Raw genomic sequence first — 20,659 nt, 5'->3', positions numbered from 1 at the left:
AATAAAAAAGGGAAATGTATTTGCATGGCCATTACTTGGGTGTAACTGAAAAGAGGTATCTGAAACAGAATTGCTAAAAACAAAGTTGAATAATTAGGAGTTAAAGCCATGTAAAAATTGTGAAAAAGCTGTGGTTTTAACAAAAAAAAAACCAAACACCTCAATCCAAACATTTAACTTGCTCTTGGGGGCTCCCTAGTGACAGTGAGATAAATGATAACGTGTCAGCTCGAGGGTCTCCAACCTTTTTGAGAGTTACTTCTCGGGAGACGGGAACTGATTATGATTACGGTAATATGAAGAGACACTAACTGTTTGAAACATACTTTCAAATAACACATTTGTACATATTACTTCTATGTTACTAACAATATTCATCATCATCTGTGACTGAGACACTGATATTTTTACTATGATTTAACTATGTAGTAAAGATAAATAACATGTAACACCTTTTATATAAATCTCTTAAAGTATTTACACTCTCAAATCATCATTTGTATTACATTCCTTGGAATCAAATTACAATTTCACTGGTGAGTTATTTTTACAACAGGTCTGTGGACTTCTCGTGGCCATTGTGCTACCTGAGGCCCAATCTCCACCTAAAATCAACCTGCGTTTTTTTGGAATGCCAAGAAAGTCAGTGCACCCACGCGAGAATGTGGAGAAGCCGAAATTCGAACACACGCAACCCAAAACTCCAAAGGGTTGTACTCACCGTAGTGAGTCGTTTGACATTAGTTCGGGTCTTTTAATTAAAACTTATGGATGAAATATTTCAATTGTTACAATCGGGGCTTTATTTAGGAAATTCAACAGCCTTCATGCTTTTGTCAAAATACGATACTTTTATTATGGCGGACACAAGTAAACTTCCGGTTTGTGGTATTTCCAAGCAAATCGTTCACATTTAAACCGGAAGTAATGTACGCACACGTGTCGTGTAGACCATGCAACGTGCATGAATGGTTAAAATGCTGCAAATTTTGACGTATTGTGAAAGTTTTTTTTTTTTTTGGGGGGGGGGGGGGGGGGGGGTGTTGTTGTTGTTTTTTAATCTGAAGTGTAATTGTCGCTGTAATTCGATTTTGAAAGACGAAGCCTCTTTTATGTTACCCAGGCTGTAACTACAACTTTCTAGCGTTAGTCTGAGCCGCAACATGTTCAGACTTGTTCTCTGGCACACCGAGGGACCTGCTACCATTCAAAATCGGGGCACCTTACAAATTGGCTAATGCAACGAAATGGATTATCACTTCCCACATAAACTTTTCCCTTCGTTCTACAACAATGGACCACCGGGCTTGACGCAGAAACCTTGTGCTGGAATTTGGGGCAGTTACGATCAGGTCCAACTGCAGGTTTGTTTGTGAGCTACGTCTGCATACTACTGAGATTGAATTGAATTTAAGCGCTGTCTTAAACTTTCTGGACATAATTCTGCGTTGTTCCAAGACGGTGTTTGATTATCTTTTGTCAGCTGTGTGAGGGGCGGGGCAAAATGTGACACATAATACTCAATGTCAGTTAAGAATTTTAACTATTTGTCTCAAGAAGTAAAAGTACCAATTGAGCTAATTCTTAACAAGTAAAAGGTCGTCAGAAAAGTAAATGTTAAAAATATACCTGAAAACTAATGGTACAGAGAAAAGTAATGGGAAATTTGTACGTCACTTCCCAAGTTCCCACCACTGGTCGTGTTTATTACAGAAAAGTGCATTGTATTTTCAGGGCGGATCTGAACCTCCCAGTAACTGGACCTTTACATCCAGACATCAAGTGAAGGGAGAAATATGGCGTCACAGAGAACCAGCACCAATTCCCCTCTTCAAACCCACTAACTGTAAGTGACTGACAGCTGGTATTACACGTGGACACAATTGTTGGTTCCCCTCTGTTTATTAAACACAATCATTGAGATAACTTGAAACTGATTAAAGTAATAGTTGATCAACTTTCACTGAATTAACCAATAAAAAATAAACATTGCTTTTCAATAATGGTTCTATTTCGCTTTCGTTCAACAGAATCACACACACGTGTGCACGCAAACTGGAACAGGCGTGGACAAAAAATGTCTGTACTAGAGCTGTCAAAATTAACCGATTAATCGACAAGTAATCCTTTATCAAATGAATCTGATTCATCGATTGAATAATCGATAGATTAATCAGTTCTGAAATTATTCAACGGTAACAGCACTAGACTCTACCCCTCAAAGACGGAAAATAATTTGACCACATGGTCATGTTACAGGTTTTTCACTTTTCACTAATTAGCATCACAAGCGTCTGGAAACATGTAATCTGTCAGTCTGCTAAAGGTTGACATTAGTCACGGTAGTTTGTTGAAATGGCACACTGACTAAACATGCACAACAGAGAGCAATGGGGGGCGTTTTCTCAAGATAACACAAATAAAATTATAAGCAAGCATGTGAGGTAGAATTATAGACCATCTCTATGCTTATTATCCCATCATTACTACAGTGGCACATATTCAGCAGTTTAAGGTTATCGATTAATTTTCTTGTTTTGATTTTAAATAATTCTGTTGATTCACTATTCAAAAGCAATGTCTGATTTTCATTAGGTAGTTAATAGGGATGGTCGATACCAATTTTTTGCCAGACCTGATACCAGTATGGGTCCTCAACTCTTGAATAGTCATCAATGCTGATAGTACTTTTGATACAGAAAGAAAAAAAACAAAAAAACAGTAATTTTAAAAGAAGACCTATATGTTCCTGATTGTAAAACAGCCACAAGGGGGTGCCGTCGCAACTACCTATAACTATAACTATACCCTGTATCTGTACTTGCCCATCCCTAAAAGTTGGCAGTCGTCTTTTTTATTATTAGGGCCCGAGCAGCGGCAGCTATTGTTTTTGTAGGAATTCTTATTATTATTAGGGCCCGAGCAACTCAAATTTAGAGTTTCAATACTCTTACTTAACAAAGCATTGCTGGTTGTACGTTTATTCTAGAGCTACGAAAATTGGTACACATATGTAACAGACTACGACCTACAAAAACGTCTTTTGGTGCCATATGCTAAACCTAAGAGGAAGTCCGCCAGAAGCAGGGCATCAAATTTGTTGTTTCAAAATTCTTACTTAATGAAGCATTCCCGGCTGTAAGTTTCACTGAGAGTGACCAAAATTTGAAGACATATGTAACTGCTCTCAAGGTACAAAAAACTCTTTATGAAACATGTGCTAAACCTAACAGGAAGTCCGCCATTTTGATTTACTTTGGAACGTGTTGCCATTTTTTTGGCCATTTCATAGGGGTCTTATTTTAACGAACTCCTCCGACAGAGTTTATCCCATCATCTTCAAACTTAGTGTGATTCATCTTAAGATGTTGAAGATGAAAAGTTATTGAAAGCTTTTTATTTCGTCGCACGCTGTTGCCGTGGCATGCACTTGTTTGCAAAGGAAAAAAATTCTTCTTAAGGAAGAATTCCCAGTTGTACGAAGCAGCTAGAGCTACGAAAATTTGTAGACATATGTAACAGCCCACAATGTACAAAAAAAGTCTCTTGGTGCTATGTGCTAAACCCAACAGGAAGTCCCCCAGGGGCCGGGCATCACATTTTGAGCTAAAAAAAACTCCTCTTTAACGAAGCATTCCCGGTTGTACGTTTTACCTAGAGTTACCAAAATTTGAAGACATATGTAACAGTCCTCGAGGTACAAAAAACTCTTTTTGAACCATATGCTAAACCTAACAGGAAGTCCGCCATTTTGATTTACTTTGGAACGTGTGGCCATTTTTTGGGCCATTTCATAGGGGTCTTATTTTAACGAACTCCTACAGAGTTTATCCGATCATCTTCAAACTTGGTGTGATTCATCTTAAGATGTTGACGATGAAAATGTATTGAAAGCTTTTTATTTCGTCGCACGCTGTTGTCGTGGCATGCACTTGTTTGCAAAGGAAAAAAAATCCTTCTTAATGAAGCATTCCCAGTTGTACGAAGCAGCTAGAGCTACGAAAATTTGGAGACATATGTAACAGCCCACGATGTACAAAAAAAGTCTCTTGGTGCCATGTACTAAACCCAACAGGAAGTCCCCCATTTTGTGCTAAAAAAAACCCCCCTCCTCTTTAACGAAGCATTCACGGTTGTACGTTTCACCTAGAGCTATGATAATTTGGAGGCATACATAAGAGCCCACGATGTACAAAAAAAGTCTCTTGGAACCATATGCTAAACCAAACAGGAAGTCTGACATTTTGATTTACTTTGGTATTTGTAGCCACTTTTTGGGACCTTTTATAGGGGTCATATTTTCTGCAAAACTTATCACATCGTCTTCATTCTTTGGCATGTTTCATCTTAAGATATTTAAGATGAAAAGTTATTGAATTTTTTTTATTTTGTCACACGCCTTTGCTGTAGCGATGCGTTGTTTGCAAAGAATGTTTTTTTTTTGAGAGTCTAAACATGGGCAAAAACTCACAAAATTTTGCACACAGATCAGATCTCTCACGAACATGAATATTTTATAATTTGTTGTGCAATTTGTAATAAATGGCTCAATAGCGCCGTCTAGATACTTTTATGAAGTATATTCGATTATATGGTTCAGCTAGATGTGTGAATATTGGGAGGCATACCTATCAGCCTAATACTTCCAAAAATTATTCTATAGCCATGTGCCAATCCATTTAGATTTTATTTTAATTGTGCATCATTTTTGGCCTTCCATGAAACTTTGCAAACACAAAGCATGTCAAAAACATTTACAATTTAGACGGTTTCCTATGAAACAGTACCCCAACATGCCAGTACCCCGACATGCAAATAACCCAACGTGGGCCCGGGTTGCGAGGGCCCTATATAGCTGCTCGCAGCTCTAGTTATTATTATTATTATTATTATTATTATTATTATTATTTTATTTTTATTTTTTTTTAAACGTATTACCTTTGTTAGTCTTAAGATAATTTAGTGATCAGTAGTAGTAGTAGTAGTATAGTAGTATGTTTTCATTCATTATATACTATAGCAGTATTCAGTGTTCATTCTATTCTCATACAGAGTCCTCTTCTGATACCTCTGCAATGCATTAAGTAGGAAAAAAGAGAGCACATCAAAATTGTCTTAATTTTTTGTTTGAATAAAAATACTGCTTTGAAGCAACTTCAGACAAGCCCCCTTCTTTTATCGTCAATTGATGAGCATGCTTAATTATGTTATATTGACCCATTTGATAATAGCTTGTCTTTTCTTTTGTCAATCAACTCAACAACATAGTGTGCAAATGATGGTTGTCTCCTTTTTGCTTCACGTATGACCAAATACAGTTGAAGCCAGAAAGTAAATACACTATATAAAACGACACTTTCCCTCCCTTAGACTAAACTTCTCCTGTTTTCTGCAGTTTTTAATTCAATTACATTTTCAAATCATTTGCAATGGGTTTTTTTTCCTCTCTCAAATGTTCAGCTTTCATCTGGTCTTCAACTCCTCCTAATCCACTCGACTTCACAGAGCATGTGAGTGTGGTCTGTAGATGTAGCTTGTTTGTTCAGGAATGTTTTTCAATTTTTTTGAAATCTTTTTGTGTCTAGATGCAGAACTTCTACTTTGATCACTGCCGGGACGCCTTTGGGTGCATCAGTGAAGTTCTTGGGGACAATTTCCAATTTAAATACGGAATGAAAAAGGTGCTTATGGTTTGTTGTTTTAAAAAAAAAAAAAAAAAAAAAAGTGTGTTCAAGGGGAAAATGGAGACAATTTTCATTATTGACTCAATTAACCACCCTCAAATTTATAATAAATTTAGAAACATGTACAGTGGGAGTAAGGAGTATGTAGTAGGGGTGTGAATTGCCTAGCGTCTGATGATTCGATTCGTATCACGATTCATAGGTCACGATTCGATTTGATACCGATTAATCCCGATACAAATTTATAAATCGATTGTTGCGATTTTTTTTTTACTCAAATTTAGAAAATACTATTCAGTAAACTTGTGCATGTACACTGTAAGATTTGTATGAAAAGGTATTATTTATGTATCTGAAACTTCAGTCTTATAACTGTGAGCCACTGTATTCAACAAACAGGTTGTAATCTGTTTCATGTTTGAACAGCATTGAAATAAAATATTAAGGCTTAATGCTCCATTAATATAACATTCTTCCATGCTTAAGGTGTGAATCCTAACCCTGAGTAAGATGTTTAGTTGCATATTTTTCCATCAAAAATTGATATTTAAAAATCGATTCGGCTGCCTATTGAATCGATTCGAGAATTGCGAGCTGTAGTATCGCGATATATTGCCGAAATATTGGTATTTCATACATTTCTGCATGAATCAATCATAAAATTTGGTCTGATCTTCATCCAAATCGTAAGAAAAACAGAATAGTCTGTTCAAACTAATACCACACAAACAATTATTTTTCCATATTTTTTTTATTGAAAATAAAAGGTAAACATTTACAGGATAGGGAGGAAAAAGTACCTTTGCTGAACTCTTCGATTTAATAACTGGTTTACCCGTCTTTGGCAGCAATAATCTTAACCAAACCTGACCTGTAGTTGCAGATATCAGACATGTGCATGGGTCAGGATGAATTTTGGACCATTCCTCTTTAAAAAACTGTCGCGGTTCAGCAAGATTCCTTGGATGTCCGGTGTGAGTTGCTCGCTCGAGGTCTTGCCGCATCAACTCATCTGGATTGAGGTCAGAACTTTATATACTGTGTGTACTTCATTCCACGGTTAGAGAAAATTTAGCACTTTTGCTTGCCTTCCAAGGAATGGCCATTCCATAAAGGTGACTGTAAGCGCAAAAATAAACCCTACAGAGTGCCATCTGAAGATTTACCGAAATCACTGGCGCATGCCAACATCTGTTGACAAATCTCCAATATCTCACAAAAGGGAGTAGACTCATCACATTTCTACAGATATTAAATTTTATCTTTTCATGGGGCAACACTGAAGAAGTGACAATGAAAAGTAGTCTGTTTAAAGCTTAACAGTTTACATTTATTGTTCCCTCCAAATACAGGCATTAATGGGTAAAAATGAGTATTACACCCGGTCGTGAAAATGTCCAAAAATGTATCCTGAAACACGCCTGGTCTGCAACTGCAAGTAACTATTGGTTGTGGTTACATTAATCACAGGAAGACCAACCATTTAATAAATTCAAAGGTTCACTTTTTCCTCACTCACCTGTGAATGTTTACATGTCATGCACTATGAAATATGAAAACATGTATACTAGGGATGTAACGATATGGGCAATATTGTGATATTAAAACTGCCACCATATCCTCGTCGTCATGTTCACAATATTTAAAAGGAACACATCTGTTGAAAAAAAGTCAGGTTGATTTCCATTTGTGCAGTTCTAGCACCCTCTAGTGGCTAGTTTATTAGTGCAATTTAATTTTCATTTGGGATGTTTTGGCCTTATATGTTCAAAATCTATGCTAATTGTCAGATAAAGGGGAACCTAATTTGCTTGTGAAGCGATCAATGTGTGCTTGCATTAGCACGTAAGTGCCTCAATATTGTTATTATAGATTGTAGGTGGTTAATATGCATTATGTACAAAAGTACAATATTGTGCTTTTTTTTTTTTTTTTTTTTAGTATGGCCCCCCTTTTTTTTTTTATTTTTTTTTTTTTTTTTTTTTACTTTACAATGTAGTGATCTTTTTTAAATATCACCAAGACGACCCCCCCCTCCCCCGTTTCGTTTTTGTTCATGAACTAAAATGTCCATAGATTTTAGTCCAGTTTTTATTAAGTGAAAGACATTTCCGCCTCGTCTTCATTAGTCGACGAAAATGCATACTGATTTAGTCACAGTTATTGTTTCTTAATTAGGGTTTTAGTCTAGTGTAGTTTTGGTCCGGTGAAAAATGTGTTGACGAAATTATTTTTGTCTAGTTTTTGTTGACGGAATTAACACTCGTTCCTTTGGAGGGAAGAAGGTACGTGACTGACTTGTTGCTGTTGTGTACGTGTGTGAATTTACAGCGTCAGAGCAGAGATGCAGTTCCCACATGGAAGATAAAAATCTTCCTTGACAAGCTGAATTTGCCAATGTAAGTCACAATGCACAGATATTTCAAATGAAAACACTTGTGTCTAACTGACGTTTTAATGACATTTTCTTTGTCACTTCTCAGTTGTCACAAGTCATATTCCTCCAGAACACCGCAGGCGTACAGCGTTTTGTTGTCAGATGTCGTGCAAACTGTGCCGCCAGAGCTCCTGGGCTCTCTTTTGTATGAGGAACTGACGGAGCAGAGAGACCGCCAGCTGTTCTCTGAACGAGCCACAGGGGGCGCACTCAACTTGATCCCCTTCTCACAAAGTGGAGACTCTCCACATGGCTGCCTCATCTATCCTGGAAAACGGGAAATGGACTGCCTCAGTATCTTAAATTATGTTTGGCGTATGTCACATTATGATATACTGTATGTGTTTTTCATTGGACAGCTATAAAATACACTTTGGGCGATTTAAAACTCACCATATTTATTTTGTAATGCTCATATGATTCAATGTCCTTCATGCACCTTGGGATCAGTATTGAATGTTTTCCTCAAAAAAAAAAAAAAAAAAAAAAGTTAAAATATCCGTCCAATATACTTATCAACAAAAGTTTAGCATGTTAGATTGTTCTTGCTTCATTTGACACTTTATGGCTCCAATCAGTCGATATTATACAACACTCGACCTAGTAAATGCTGAAACTGTGTTGATGGACCTTAAAGCAGTACCTCAGATTTCCACAGAGTGGCGTGGGAGCACCACCGAGACAAAGGTTTCTCCTTGAACGCCAGCAAAAGCAAACCATTCAGCTTTCAATTGAAAGGCCCCATCCAACAGATCAGCTCAGCGTCCTTGTTCGACATTTGTAAGTCACAGAAACAATTTCAGTGATTGCGGGAACACTTAATTGGATTTTGCTACCTTTGTCTGTAGGTTGTGTTTGTGTGCGCTCGAATCGCTTGTGTGGCTTTTGGAGATTGAGCGAGAGAGAAGAACCACGTTTGATGCAAGTTATTCACACCAAAGAGGTTGCCACTTGTGTTTGTGTCAGGTAAGTAGTTACGAGTTTGCCATACAGCCTACGTGACAATAAATGTAAAAAAAAATATTCTCTGTTTATGCTCTGTTAATAAAAAAATATATTTTGATGTCTTCAGTCCTCACATTTTAGGTGAAGTTTTGGTGGCAAGTGAAAATGGAACAACAAACCTGTGGACTGTTGGCAAAGGGTAAGAGCATTTGTCTGTGAATTTTTCCTCAGGGAGTTGCCAGTTAGCTGGTGCTGTACAAGTTAAGCAAAAGTCTGTCTAAAATCGAGGTGTGATTTTCAAATTGTTTCTCACAGGATCCAAAAGGTTTGGGAAGACAGCAGCAATCTTTACTTTAATGCAAAATCATCATGGCGATGGTGTGAATTCTCGGCTCATCCTCGGGTGACGATTTACGCTGACAGGACTGGTGCAGAACTCTGCGATATCAGGGTGAGATTGAACAAAACAAAATATTTTGAAATGTAAAATAGCACACTTGCCATCAATTTAGGTAAAAGACGAGGTATTTGAAAGGTTTAGTTTGATATTTTGCTTCATTGTACTGTATATTTAAGTCCCATGATCCTGTGTGAATAGTAGTACTAGTAACTATTACCAATATTTACCAATGATTTGATGTGTTATTCACCAAAATTATTGCTGTTAAAATGAGCCTGTTTTGTCTTTCTTCCTCTCTTCCAGGAGAGTCCTGCCTCCAATCACACACTGTTTCGCATTAGCAGCACGACGGAGTGTAGAAGCGGAGAGAGGCTTATCTTGTGCAAATATCTGGCGGACGCTCACCCTTTTCACCATCTGGTCACCACTCAGGTACATCGATGAATACTTTATTTTAAGCCACTGATTCAAACTTGGTAAGTTTGGATACATTTGGCGTAGCCCAATATTCATATCATGGTATCAATTGTATGCCTTTATGGTAACAGTATATATCATGATATAAAATTACGGTTACATTTGTTTTTAATTAATAATATCTTATAAATTATTAATTTCTGGATAGTTTTAATTATATAGTCCATTAGAGAAGATAAATTGATCAAATAAATAATAATGCTGAAACAAATATTAATTGCGTGGCATTTATTTGGCAAATCTCAAGTTATAATAGTTCAAAAAATACAGCTGATATTTTAATAGACAGACGATATTTTAAACGAAAACACTGTACAACAGGCTTTCAGTTTAGTTTAGTTTAGTTTATAATTCATTCAAATATATTTGTCCAGTGTTTAGTCAGCCTTTACCTAAGCTGTTTTCAACTGTAGTAAAGAAAGCAAAAACATCAAAATAAACTCAACACTAGGGATGTAATGATATCCAAACATCACGATATGATATTATCACGATATGATAATAATCACGATATTATGGGGAGGTTGGCGATATTTAAAAAAGGTCACAATATTGTAAAAGAAATGAGCGCATACTAAAAAAAAAAAAAAAAAAAAAAAAAAGAGCACATTATTGTGCTTTGGTACATAACAGCTATTATTATTATTGTTTTATTATTATGTTATGTTGTTAGTGCATGCACACATTGAGTTCCTCCATATATTGACTTGCTTCACAGGCATATACGTTCCCCTTCATCTGACAATTAGTGTAGCTTTTCAACATCCCTAATGAAAATTAAATTGCACCCAAAAAAAACCTAGCCACCAGAGAGTGCTAGAACTGCACAAATGGAAATCAGCCTGACTTTTTTTCTTCTTTTTTTTTTTTAACAGGTGTGTTGCATTTAAATATCATGAACATGACTACGACGATATTGTGGCAGTTTTAATATCACAATATCGCACTTGTCGTTACATCCCTACTCGGCACTCAACATTGCTGATAGATTGGATTGGATTTGCAACTGTTTTAAGTGTCTTATTTTTCCTATATCGAATATTGCTACTGAAACCATGAAAATGTCTCCAATGTGTGAGTGATAATAAAGTTGTTTTTTTTTTATATTTTACACATTATATTTCTGTAATATACTCCTCTCAGCTGATGCATGTTATGACGTTCCGACTTTATTTCTGGTTTTCCGTGGCTGTGTATTATTCCGCCTTTTCTTTTTTTTTTCTTTTTTTTTCTTTTTTTAAAGTTCAGTTACCTATGTTTCTTTTTACTCGCGTTACTTATAAAGTTACCTGTTAAATTACTGTTGAAAGTCGCTTACTCTCCTCTGTAACACTGTTCCAGCCAGATCATTTCACTCTACCTCCATTTCATTTTGCTTTCCCTCTTAGTACTCAGCCTACATTGTGGACGAGCGTTTTCCCTGTTTGCCAATGCTGAAGATGGATCACATGATGCAATCCCCGCCAATGTTCTGTCATGTCCTTCCTGGTATATCCTCGTCGTGGAGCGGAGCTAGAACCACAAAGGTTTTACTCGGTTCACAGCGCTCTCAGGAAATCACACAACTGCAGTACTCAGGTTTGTTATTATTTGAAGGTTTTGGTCATTTTTCGGTCACTTCCTGAGCCGCTCAACAATTTTATGTATGTTTACATCTTCAGGTGGCAGAGCAGAAGCGTGCGTCAGTGTGGGGCCTCCTCAGGCACTGCTTCGGCCGTGTGACAGCCTCGAACATCTTCCGGTGCAGATCCCGCACCGCATGGACATGGCAACTAACAGACTGTCCTCACCATCTGCAGGTATCGAGTGTCTATTTTTGTTTGACTAAATCAGGGTATCCACTGGTCATTAAAAATCATTACAAGTCATTAAATGAATTTTGCTGAAATTAAGGCCTTAAATGGCATTAAACAGCATGAAATATGATGTCCAAAGGCATTAAAAAATAAATATAATTGATTTAAAAGCAGCGGCACGGTGGATGACTGGTTAGCACGTCCGCCTCCCAGTTCTGAGGACTCCGGTTCGAGTCCAGGCTCCGGCCTTCCTGGGTGGAGTTTGCATGTTCTCCGCGTGGGTCTTCTCCGGGTACTCCGGTCTCCTCCCGCATTCCAAAGACAAGCATAGCAGGTTAATTGGGCGCTCCGAATTGTCCCTAGGTGTGCTTGTGAGCGTGAATGGTTGTTCGTCTCTGTGTGCCCTGCGATTGGCTGGCAACCAGTACAGGGTGTCCCCTGCCTACTGCCCAGAGCCAGCTGAGATAGGCTCTCCACCCCCCACGACCCTTGTGAGGAATAAGCGGTCAAGAAAATGGATGGATGGATGGATTTAAAAGCATTGTTGTTAATGTGGTACATACAACATTGTGCAAATGAGTCACTTTAACGCAATTTAGCAATCATAAATGTATATATATATAAATGTGTATATATATATATATATATATATATATATATATATATATATATATATATATATATATATGTATATATATATATATATATATATATATATATATATATATATATATATATATATATATATATATATATATATATATATATATATGTATATATATATATATATGTGTATATATATATATATATATATATATGTGTGTGTATATATATATATATATATATATATGTGTATATATATATGCATGCATTTGTGGGGACTGGCGACTAGTTGTAATTTACAGTGAACAGAATGGCCTGGAGTCCACGAGTTTCTGGGATTTTGGAAAGAAAAATGTACTGTTTCTGTCACCAATGTCCAACATGAAACTCTGCCATATAGTGGCAGAAAAAAATACCTTAACATAAATCTATGATGGTTCACGCTCCGTTTAACTGTTACAGGGGTGGCAAACTGCGGTCCTCAAGGGCCGGAGTCTTGCAGGTTTTATGGATTTCCCTACTTGAAGTGCAGCTGATTCCAATTAACAGGCTCGTTATCAGGCTTCTGCAGAGCATGCTGATGAGCTGATCATGAATCAGCTGTGTTGAAAAAGGGAAATATCCAAAACCTGCAAGACTGCGGCCCTCGAGGACCGGATCTTGACACGTGTGGTTTAGTATATATTTTTAGCTTCAAACACTTCCTATAAATTACTTAATATTATATTACTGTGTGGATGAACTATAACACTGGTTTTTAACCCCGGTCCTCGAGTACTGTTTTCCATGTCTCCCTCAGCCAACACAGATGGGAATCGTTATCAGGCTTAATGCAGAGCTGGCTGATTAACTGATTGTTTGAAACACCTGTGTTGGCTGTGGGAGACATGGAAAACACGCTGGACAGGGGTACTCGAGGGCCGTGGTTGAGAACCACTGAATTATAAGATGCAACCACATTTGTATTTGGTAACAATATTTGTCCAATTTTATGTTAATTAAGAGTATGGAAAAACTTGAAAAAATACTTTATGGTACATTTAGAATAGATATTACAAGCGTGTGTGTGTTTATGTAGTACAACATGGGCATTAAATTAGTTTTAAGTTGCATTAAAAGCGGCATGATAAAATCATTACATTATATTTGCTGAAACCTTCAGAAACTCTGTAAATGCCATTTATACTGTTAGAATAATTAAAACACTTGTAATAAATCCCGTTGAATGAAAAGAAACAGTAGCTCTGAGATGCACTTACCAATCCACCTCCTGTTAAAATGCATAATTTTATGTTTTTAGGTCTAACAGCTATCCAGAAGAATGCAAGAGATGGAAGTCATGATTGCATCTATGTGCTCCAGTTGACTGAGGCAGGCGATATTTTCTACCAGATCCTTGAACGCCAGCAGCTGGATGCCTCTTCACCCCCAGCCATAGACGACGAAGCCCTACCTCAAAAAAGCTCCAATAACCCTCCAACACTGGAAAATACCACAGAAACGTCCCATATTGCACAGAGACCTTCTCAGTTGATAGTTCCGGACACATCTAGCGATGAGGACATCATAGGGCCAACTCAGGGAGTAGTGCTTTACCCGGTTGTGGCTGAAACACAAGAGAACAAACTACAAGATGATGATGATGTTTACTCAGACACCAGTTCCGAGGTTTCAGAGACACGCGGGAAAGGACGAAACCTGAAAAGGTTGCAACTCCAGGTACTTGTCAATGATGATCCGGCGCTCGAACCTGGATTGACTGCAGATGCAGGGAATGAGAATGTGACAAGTCCAGCCAATGATCCGGAGCAGCCAAGGAGCGATCAGGAGACACTCACCAACTTGACTCATGCTAATCTACCCGTCCAGGAGACTTCAGTAAAGCTCAGCGAGGATGCTTTGAAAACGTGGAAACTTTGGCTACAAAGACTGGTGCACAAAAGCCACAAAAAGAAGCCAAGCCCACGCTGCCCAAACCAAATCACAGTCAACACCAGTCGCTTCTTCAGTGTACCCAGCGACAAAATGAGAGAAGAGGACCACGTGACGAGCATGAGACAACAATTGAGTGCGTGCATGTCCGACCGTTCCCTGCTGGTGAGAAGCGACGCCTCCTCGGACCCTTCAGACGTGGTCCCGTTTCCAGACCAGGTGGAAACGGGAGCGTGGACCGACAATCTCAGTCAGCGTCTGACCCTGTCCTGGCAAGGCGAGGAGAAGTGGCGAGCGTGGTGGGAGGACCGGCTGGGGCTGAACAGGGAAGAAAAGATGAACGCCCTCAAGAGGAAGAGGAGGAAGGAACGGGAGGCACGGATCCGATCCGGCGGTCGACGACTGGCGCTCTCTGAAAGCTTCACTTCATCAATCACCTACCAATCAGAACTGGATGATTTCTCCGACTTGACGGGCTGGTCGTCTGCGGCAAGCCAAGGGGCGGGGTCAGAAAGCGAAACGGCGGTGGAGATGGGATTAGCGCAATCTGAGATCACAATGGAGAGTGAGGCGCCAAGAGCCAAGACACCCACTTCTATTCTCGATGAGGCCGTAATTCCTACGCCAGTCACCCTTACCCCGACAAGGAACGTCCAACAGGATTCCACGCCGTCCAGTCAGAGAAGGAAACGCCCTGCAGCAGACTACCTCAGCTCCCTGTTTGGATCACAGGTAACTGATGAGCGTTCAAGTTCGTGGTTTTTTTTTCATATTACTGAATGAATGGGTCTTTATTAGTGTTGTTCCGATACCGATACTGGTATCAGCAGAGGCGCCGATACTGCATTAAAACAGTGGTTTCGGTATCGGTGAGTACTCACAGGTAACATGCCGATACCATTAAGTCCAATGGTAATTAGGACTTTGGATGCAGCATCTTGTGTCTTGCTTCTGCACGACCTTCACTGATATGTGACATGTTCACTGCATGCCGATCTAAGATATCCTATTGGTCCTTGAGTGCTCTGAACCAATGGCAGGACAGCTCTTTCATGTGGAGGGAAAAAAAAACGTAGGTATCGGTATGGTATCGGTATCGGCCGATACTACAAAGCTGGGTATCGGGATCGGTATCGGGGGCCAAAAAAACGGTATCGGAACAAAACTAATCATTGTTATTGCATGTGCACAAGTACAGAACGAAATTGAACTAACAGGCACAACCTGTCCAAGAAACAATGAAAAACAATGACCACCAGGGGGAGACAGGACGGGAAAAACCTGTCTGTGCTTGCCTTTCAGCGCATGAGATCTTACATGTGAAAGGAAGGATGACGCTAGGAGGGAAGAGTCACTCAAATGTACACCTGTTGATTTTCTGCTCTGACCACAAATGACAAATGCTGGATTATTTTACGTTTCATAAGATTATCCTATGGTCTGAGATGTGTTGAGAGTAGTTTTCTCTCATTAATACAGTTGAAAAGGTTTCAGGCTAGAAGTCAACCCAAAAATTGTCTTTACAATATACTCTATCTATGCAGCCCAGCTAGTTTAAACACGGTATTCTGATTAATATTTTGTTTATGGAATACGAGTTCAGCAACAAAATCCACCCTTTGTAATCCATCTCAGGGGGCGACCATTACATCAGTTGCTCAGGGTAAGGTGACGTCCAATTACGGCTCGGCTTCGGAAAACACATTTTCAACTGACAGCAAGTGGCAAAATGGCCATATGGATAACAATGGGTGGATTTTACTGCTTAACTCACATTTCAAATAATCAGAATACTGTGTTTAAATTAGTGGGGCTGAATAGAAGATATTATTTCAAAGAAAATTTGTAGGCTGACTTCCCCTTCAAATATCAAACCTGTTCAATATTTATGGCCCAAAAAGTTTCACGTGTGTGGGAACATGACTCCATGAATTTGTGTCGGGAAACCGAATGTAGCCAATCAAGAACCACCTGAATGAGGAACAAGGAAGTGGGCAGAAATGAAAACAAACTTGGCCTTACCGAAACAAGTCCAGTGGACCTCTAATGGTGCCAGCTTGTGGAGCTATGGGAAAGCCCCAGAGTGCTTATTTATCATCTGCACAAAGAAAAAAGATTTCTGACTTCGAAGACTCGATTCTAGATCGGGTTTGGAGGACAATAGTTTTTTTGTGTGTGCTGTCCTGTGAGGAGATTATGGGAGCACACCACACACTGTATGATCCAGACTATTAAATGCCTTAACTTAATCACTTGCAGCCATTTTCACTGAAGCAACTACCTTCGTTCTTGGCTGTTTTCCTGGATTTTGACTGATTTTGTAAAGCCCACAGAATATTGTTCTATAAAAACATGGAACCTACCAAAAGAAAGATTAGATTCTTTTCTTTCATCACGAAAAAAAAATCAGTTTGTTTGGCAGCAATTGGCATTACAGTCTTCCCTCGCTATAACGCGGTTCACTTTTCGCGGTCTCGCTGTATCGCAGATTTTTTTTTAAGTGCAATTTGGGATATTTTTTTACAGTAATATACCCATTTTATAAAATTTATGAAGGTTTGAACATTGTCAATGTTTGAACAAGAGAGAAATGTGAGAACATGTAAATGCCTCAATGAGAAAAGTGTATAAATTGTGCGGTCGGGGATTTTAGAGCCTTAAAACATTTATAAGAGTTGTAAAACATAAAGCTAACTACTTCGCAGATTTCATTTATTGCGGGTATATTTGGAACCTAACCCCAGCGGAAAACGAGGGAACACTGTAGAATATAGCTAAGTTCCATCATTATTCACAAATTTGTTTAGAACTGTGGGGAAATCAGCTTGTTTTAACATGGCCCTGGTTGATCTCTTATACTCTGCTGCCACCTGCCGGTCGTTTTTGTAATAACTACCATTGCTTCAACCATTCTCTACAGTTCAGTCGCTGCATCAAAGCCTTCTATATGCTCGAGCATAAAAAAAGCAAAAAACTAAAACGTATAAATACGTCTTTGGGACACTTAAAACATTTAAAATAGAACATATTTATACGTTTTTTGGGGGAGCAAATGAATTCACAGTATCCATCCATCCATTTTCTTGACCGCTTATTCCTCACAAGGGTCGCGGGGGGTGCTGGCGCCTATCTCAGCTGGCTCTGGGCAGTAGGCGGGGGACACCCTGGACTGGTTGCCAGCCAATCGCAGGGCACAGAATTCACAGTATGAGCTCACCAATTCCAAGTACTGTAACCCAACATGGTGACGAGTAAGGGTGGGAGTTATTTTATTAAAAAAATAAAAATACATTCTGAATCGTTTCAGAGGTATTAAATATCAATTTTTAAAGTTTAATTTTGTAAAAACTAAAAGCCACTGTTGTCTGATGCATATTGCACTTTCAAATATTAAAATAGAGGTTATGCTAAATCAGATTTAGAAATTTAAATATATTTTTGTAAATGTATTATTATAAGAGAAGCTAGACATTTGTTACAGCAAATGCTGGCATTGGAATTGAATTGTGAAGTTAGTTTCATACCCCTGCTGACATTAAAATTAACCGATCGGAATTATTTTTGGCCAAATACAAGACTAGACACAAAAATGGGAACACCAGATATTTATCAAACGTTTTCCACTTCAATACCTCGAAATGGAGCACCGGAGTTAACACTTTAAGCTGACACCAGAGAGAGAAACAGGCAGAAGTGATAGAAGTGTTTTATCTGCAAAATTGGGAGCTCGGCCAAATTTTGGGAGAGGCTTAGATACCTACTATTAGGTTATACTTAATTAAGCTACACCGCTAACATTCAATAGCTGGAGGCTATTAGTAACAGATGTACACTGCAGAAATTTGAAGGTTACAGTCTTCCAGACATTGCTGTTGCTGTTTAAATGTTTAAATGGCTTTTCAGAGTATGATGCCAAAAAGCGGCTAAAATACCCTACATTCATTCGTAAGAAAAGTTGACAGTAGAGACCGTTTTTATTCCCCGTCAACAAGTGTATCTTTTTACTTGATTATTTCTTCTTTTTTTTTTTCAAGAAATTCTGTAATAGTCAGGTGGGAACATTTTCTAATATTAAGCTTACATACATATACATAAAGAAATTGCATCGTAATGAGCATATGAGGATTGACATGGATCCCATTCACTTCGAATAACAATGTCAGCCATACATGCCCTTCAGCTCCTCGAAGTAAAATGGCCACAAGAGGGTCCCTTAGAATCTGGGATTCATACATTGACATTTAAAACTCATTCACTGCCAGTCATTTTAGAAAATTTTTAAATTGTCAATACTCGCGTGATATTACATTCAATAATTATATATAAACCGAATCTACCAAATAACAGAATAGACTCCCTACTTTTTGCCCCGTCCTGTTCTTTTATAATTGACAGTAGAAAAATGTAGGTTTGCCAAAATCCAGCCATTTCTCCCATGGACTCTGAAACTGTGTTTATTTCGTATAAAATGGGGCAATGATGTCATCTACCGGTGGTTGGGCATCAGTAAAGTTGTTTCCAAGTTTGATATTTACAGTGGAGCATAGTCAGATTAGCCCCCATTTAGCACCGCTCTAAAAAATACAATTGACAAGTATACTTGTCAAAGGCAGTGAATGAGTTAAACACAGCAGCATCCCCAGCTATATTTTTTCTTCCCATCTCACCAACATTTCATTTTTTTCCTGCAAATTGTGTTGTATATGTTCTAGGTCATATTAATGGCGGAGGGGTTTTGAAATGATTCATTTTTTATCTTATATTATTCCTACAGTGCAGCAAAAAAAAACTGGTGACCATAGCTATAGAATAGATTAATATACATAGAGAAATCAAAATCTAGATACACTGATGGTGAATATGAAGAGGGCCTAATGTAGAAAGAGCCCACATCCAATTTGAAGTGGACCAGAAAGAATTAACTCCTCATTCAAATTAACTCAAAATACGAAAGCATTTTTGGTGCACTTTGGTTTATTAAAAATATCTTGAACAATATCTGAAAACACCTTAAATGTTTGAGCAAATTCAGCTTGGATGGCCATTTTAATCGCCACAAGTAGTGAATTCAGTAACTTCCTTATGATAACATGAGCGACGACGTTTGAAAAAGTTGCACATCTTCACCTGAAAATTGTATTTCCGTCCTCTTGACAACATGAACGCTAAACATGCTCCACATTCTAATCAATCCTGTTGTGTGTGCAGGACGATCCCTCTCAACACGACAACTACTTCGATGCGGAGCAGCACTCGCTTCAGCCCGTGGCCCACTCCTCCCAATCGCTGCCCCTCTCCCAGAGTTCACTGGGGCGGCTGTGGTCACAAATGTCACAGTCATCACAACCGAAGAAAAAGAAGGCACGCATGGGATTTTGATGTGTTCAAAAAACAGCATTCACATTTTTGAATGAAATTTTTTTTTTTTCAAAAAATGTTTTTTTTTTTTTTTGTACTTTTTATTACTAATCTTGTGTTCAACAAAATCAAACCAGTCGTGGATTCAGTTGACCTCAGACCTCCACCCTCAAAGCAACCAGTTTGACTTCATGGATGGATTGTCGATATGAGGGATTATTTAGGTTTTAATTTTTTAAACACAAGCTTGATCTTATCTGGAAAATGTATCGTCTTCACCTCCAGAGATCATCACAAGTCAAGGCAGAAGAAGGTGCACGTGCTTGTATGGTAGGACCAAGTGATGTTTTTTTTTTTTAATCCTCGAATGTGTGTGCACGTGAAAATGTGGCCTGTCACTTGAGGAACATAATCATGGATGCTGCTATTTGCAATCAGTTAAGTGACTAAATCCATTTTATCCAATGTTTTATATTGATACACACATTTACAATTATTTAATGAGATAGTTTGTCAGAGCGACCTTCCGTAACTTGTCATCTCCAGGGAGGGAAATTTGGTTGTTTGAGTTACAGCTCAAAATTGCAACCGCTGTTTTAAAGCAGTTGGCAGAAGCTACTTCAAAAAGTTTATTCTCAGTACTAATTTGACACTGCTGTAAGTTTCTCTTGTGATACTGATCATGGTGAGACTGTTTCTGAGTTTTAGTTGTTTCCACGAATCAGTATAGCAGAAACTGATCCAACTTGTCTTGCAGCTGTAGGCCAATAATGTCGGTAAAATAGACTTGAAAGAAACAATTTTAACCTTGGTTAAAATTTGTGCTAAATATTTGGATTGCTTGTGCACTTTGATATTTTTACTTGTCATTGTGTAGCGGGACTATGTTCAGTGGCATAAATTAGCATAAATGAGCTTTTATAAATAAAGCAGAACTATCTAAATGAAGTTGCTATTTCTGCTCTGGAAGTGTCGTATCTGTGAAGTGACTATCGTCAATCAGCAAGCTGCTGGTTTTCTATAGTCT

The 20,659-nt window shown here is 38.3% G+C and overlaps 1 protein-coding gene across 2 annotated transcripts; it reads left to right on the top strand.

Moving 5' to 3' along the window:
- Positions 1 to 1,039: 1,039 nt before the first annotated feature.
- taf1c (TATA-box binding protein associated factor, RNA polymerase I subunit C) lies at positions 1,040 to 20,587 on the top strand. Of its 2 annotated transcripts, XM_077497153.1 has the most exons (15): positions 1,040 to 1,364; positions 1,735 to 1,846; positions 5,461 to 5,510; positions 5,586 to 5,681; positions 8,016 to 8,083; positions 8,168 to 8,415; positions 8,770 to 8,901; positions 8,970 to 9,087; positions 9,194 to 9,265; positions 9,382 to 9,517; positions 9,770 to 9,898; positions 11,332 to 11,521; positions 11,605 to 11,742; positions 13,643 to 15,006; positions 19,483 to 20,587. In XM_077497153.1, the coding sequence occupies exons 1-15, from the start codon at positions 1,248 to 1,250 to the stop codon at positions 19,651 to 19,653; spliced, it is 3,141 nt and encodes a 1,046-aa protein (XP_077353279.1). In that variant the 5' UTR covers positions 1,040 to 1,247; the 3' UTR covers positions 19,654 to 20,587. The 2 variants fall into 2 exon arrangements, with proteins under 2 accessions (XP_077353279.1, XP_077353280.1); XM_077497154.1 differs by lacking the exons at positions 1,040 to 1,364; positions 1,735 to 1,846 and adding an exon at positions 6,562 to 6,706.
- The last annotated feature ends 72 nt before the right edge of the window (positions 20,588 to 20,659 follow it).

This window comes from Festucalex cinctus, chromosome 15 (assembly GCF_051991245.1).
Source record: "Festucalex cinctus isolate MCC-2025b chromosome 15, RoL_Fcin_1.0, whole genome shotgun sequence".
Lineage (NCBI taxonomy): Eukaryota > Metazoa > Chordata > Actinopteri > Syngnathiformes > Syngnathidae > Festucalex > Festucalex cinctus.
Note: the sequence above shows the minus strand (reverse complement) of the source record. Positions and strands in the feature narration are given on the sequence as shown.

Coding starts and splice junctions, on each gene's coding strand:
- taf1c (XM_077497153.1), top strand. CDS start 1,248: ATGGATTATCACTTCCCACATAAACTTTTCCCTTCGTTCTACAACAAT. Junction 1,365..1,734: donor ACGATCAGGTCCAACTGCAG/GTTTGTTTGTGA, acceptor TTGTATTTTCAG/GGCGGATCTGAACCTCCCAG. Junction 9,266..9,381: donor CTGTGGACTGTTGGCAAAGG/GTAAGAGCATTT, acceptor TGTTTCTCACAG/GATCCAAAAGGTTTGGGAAG.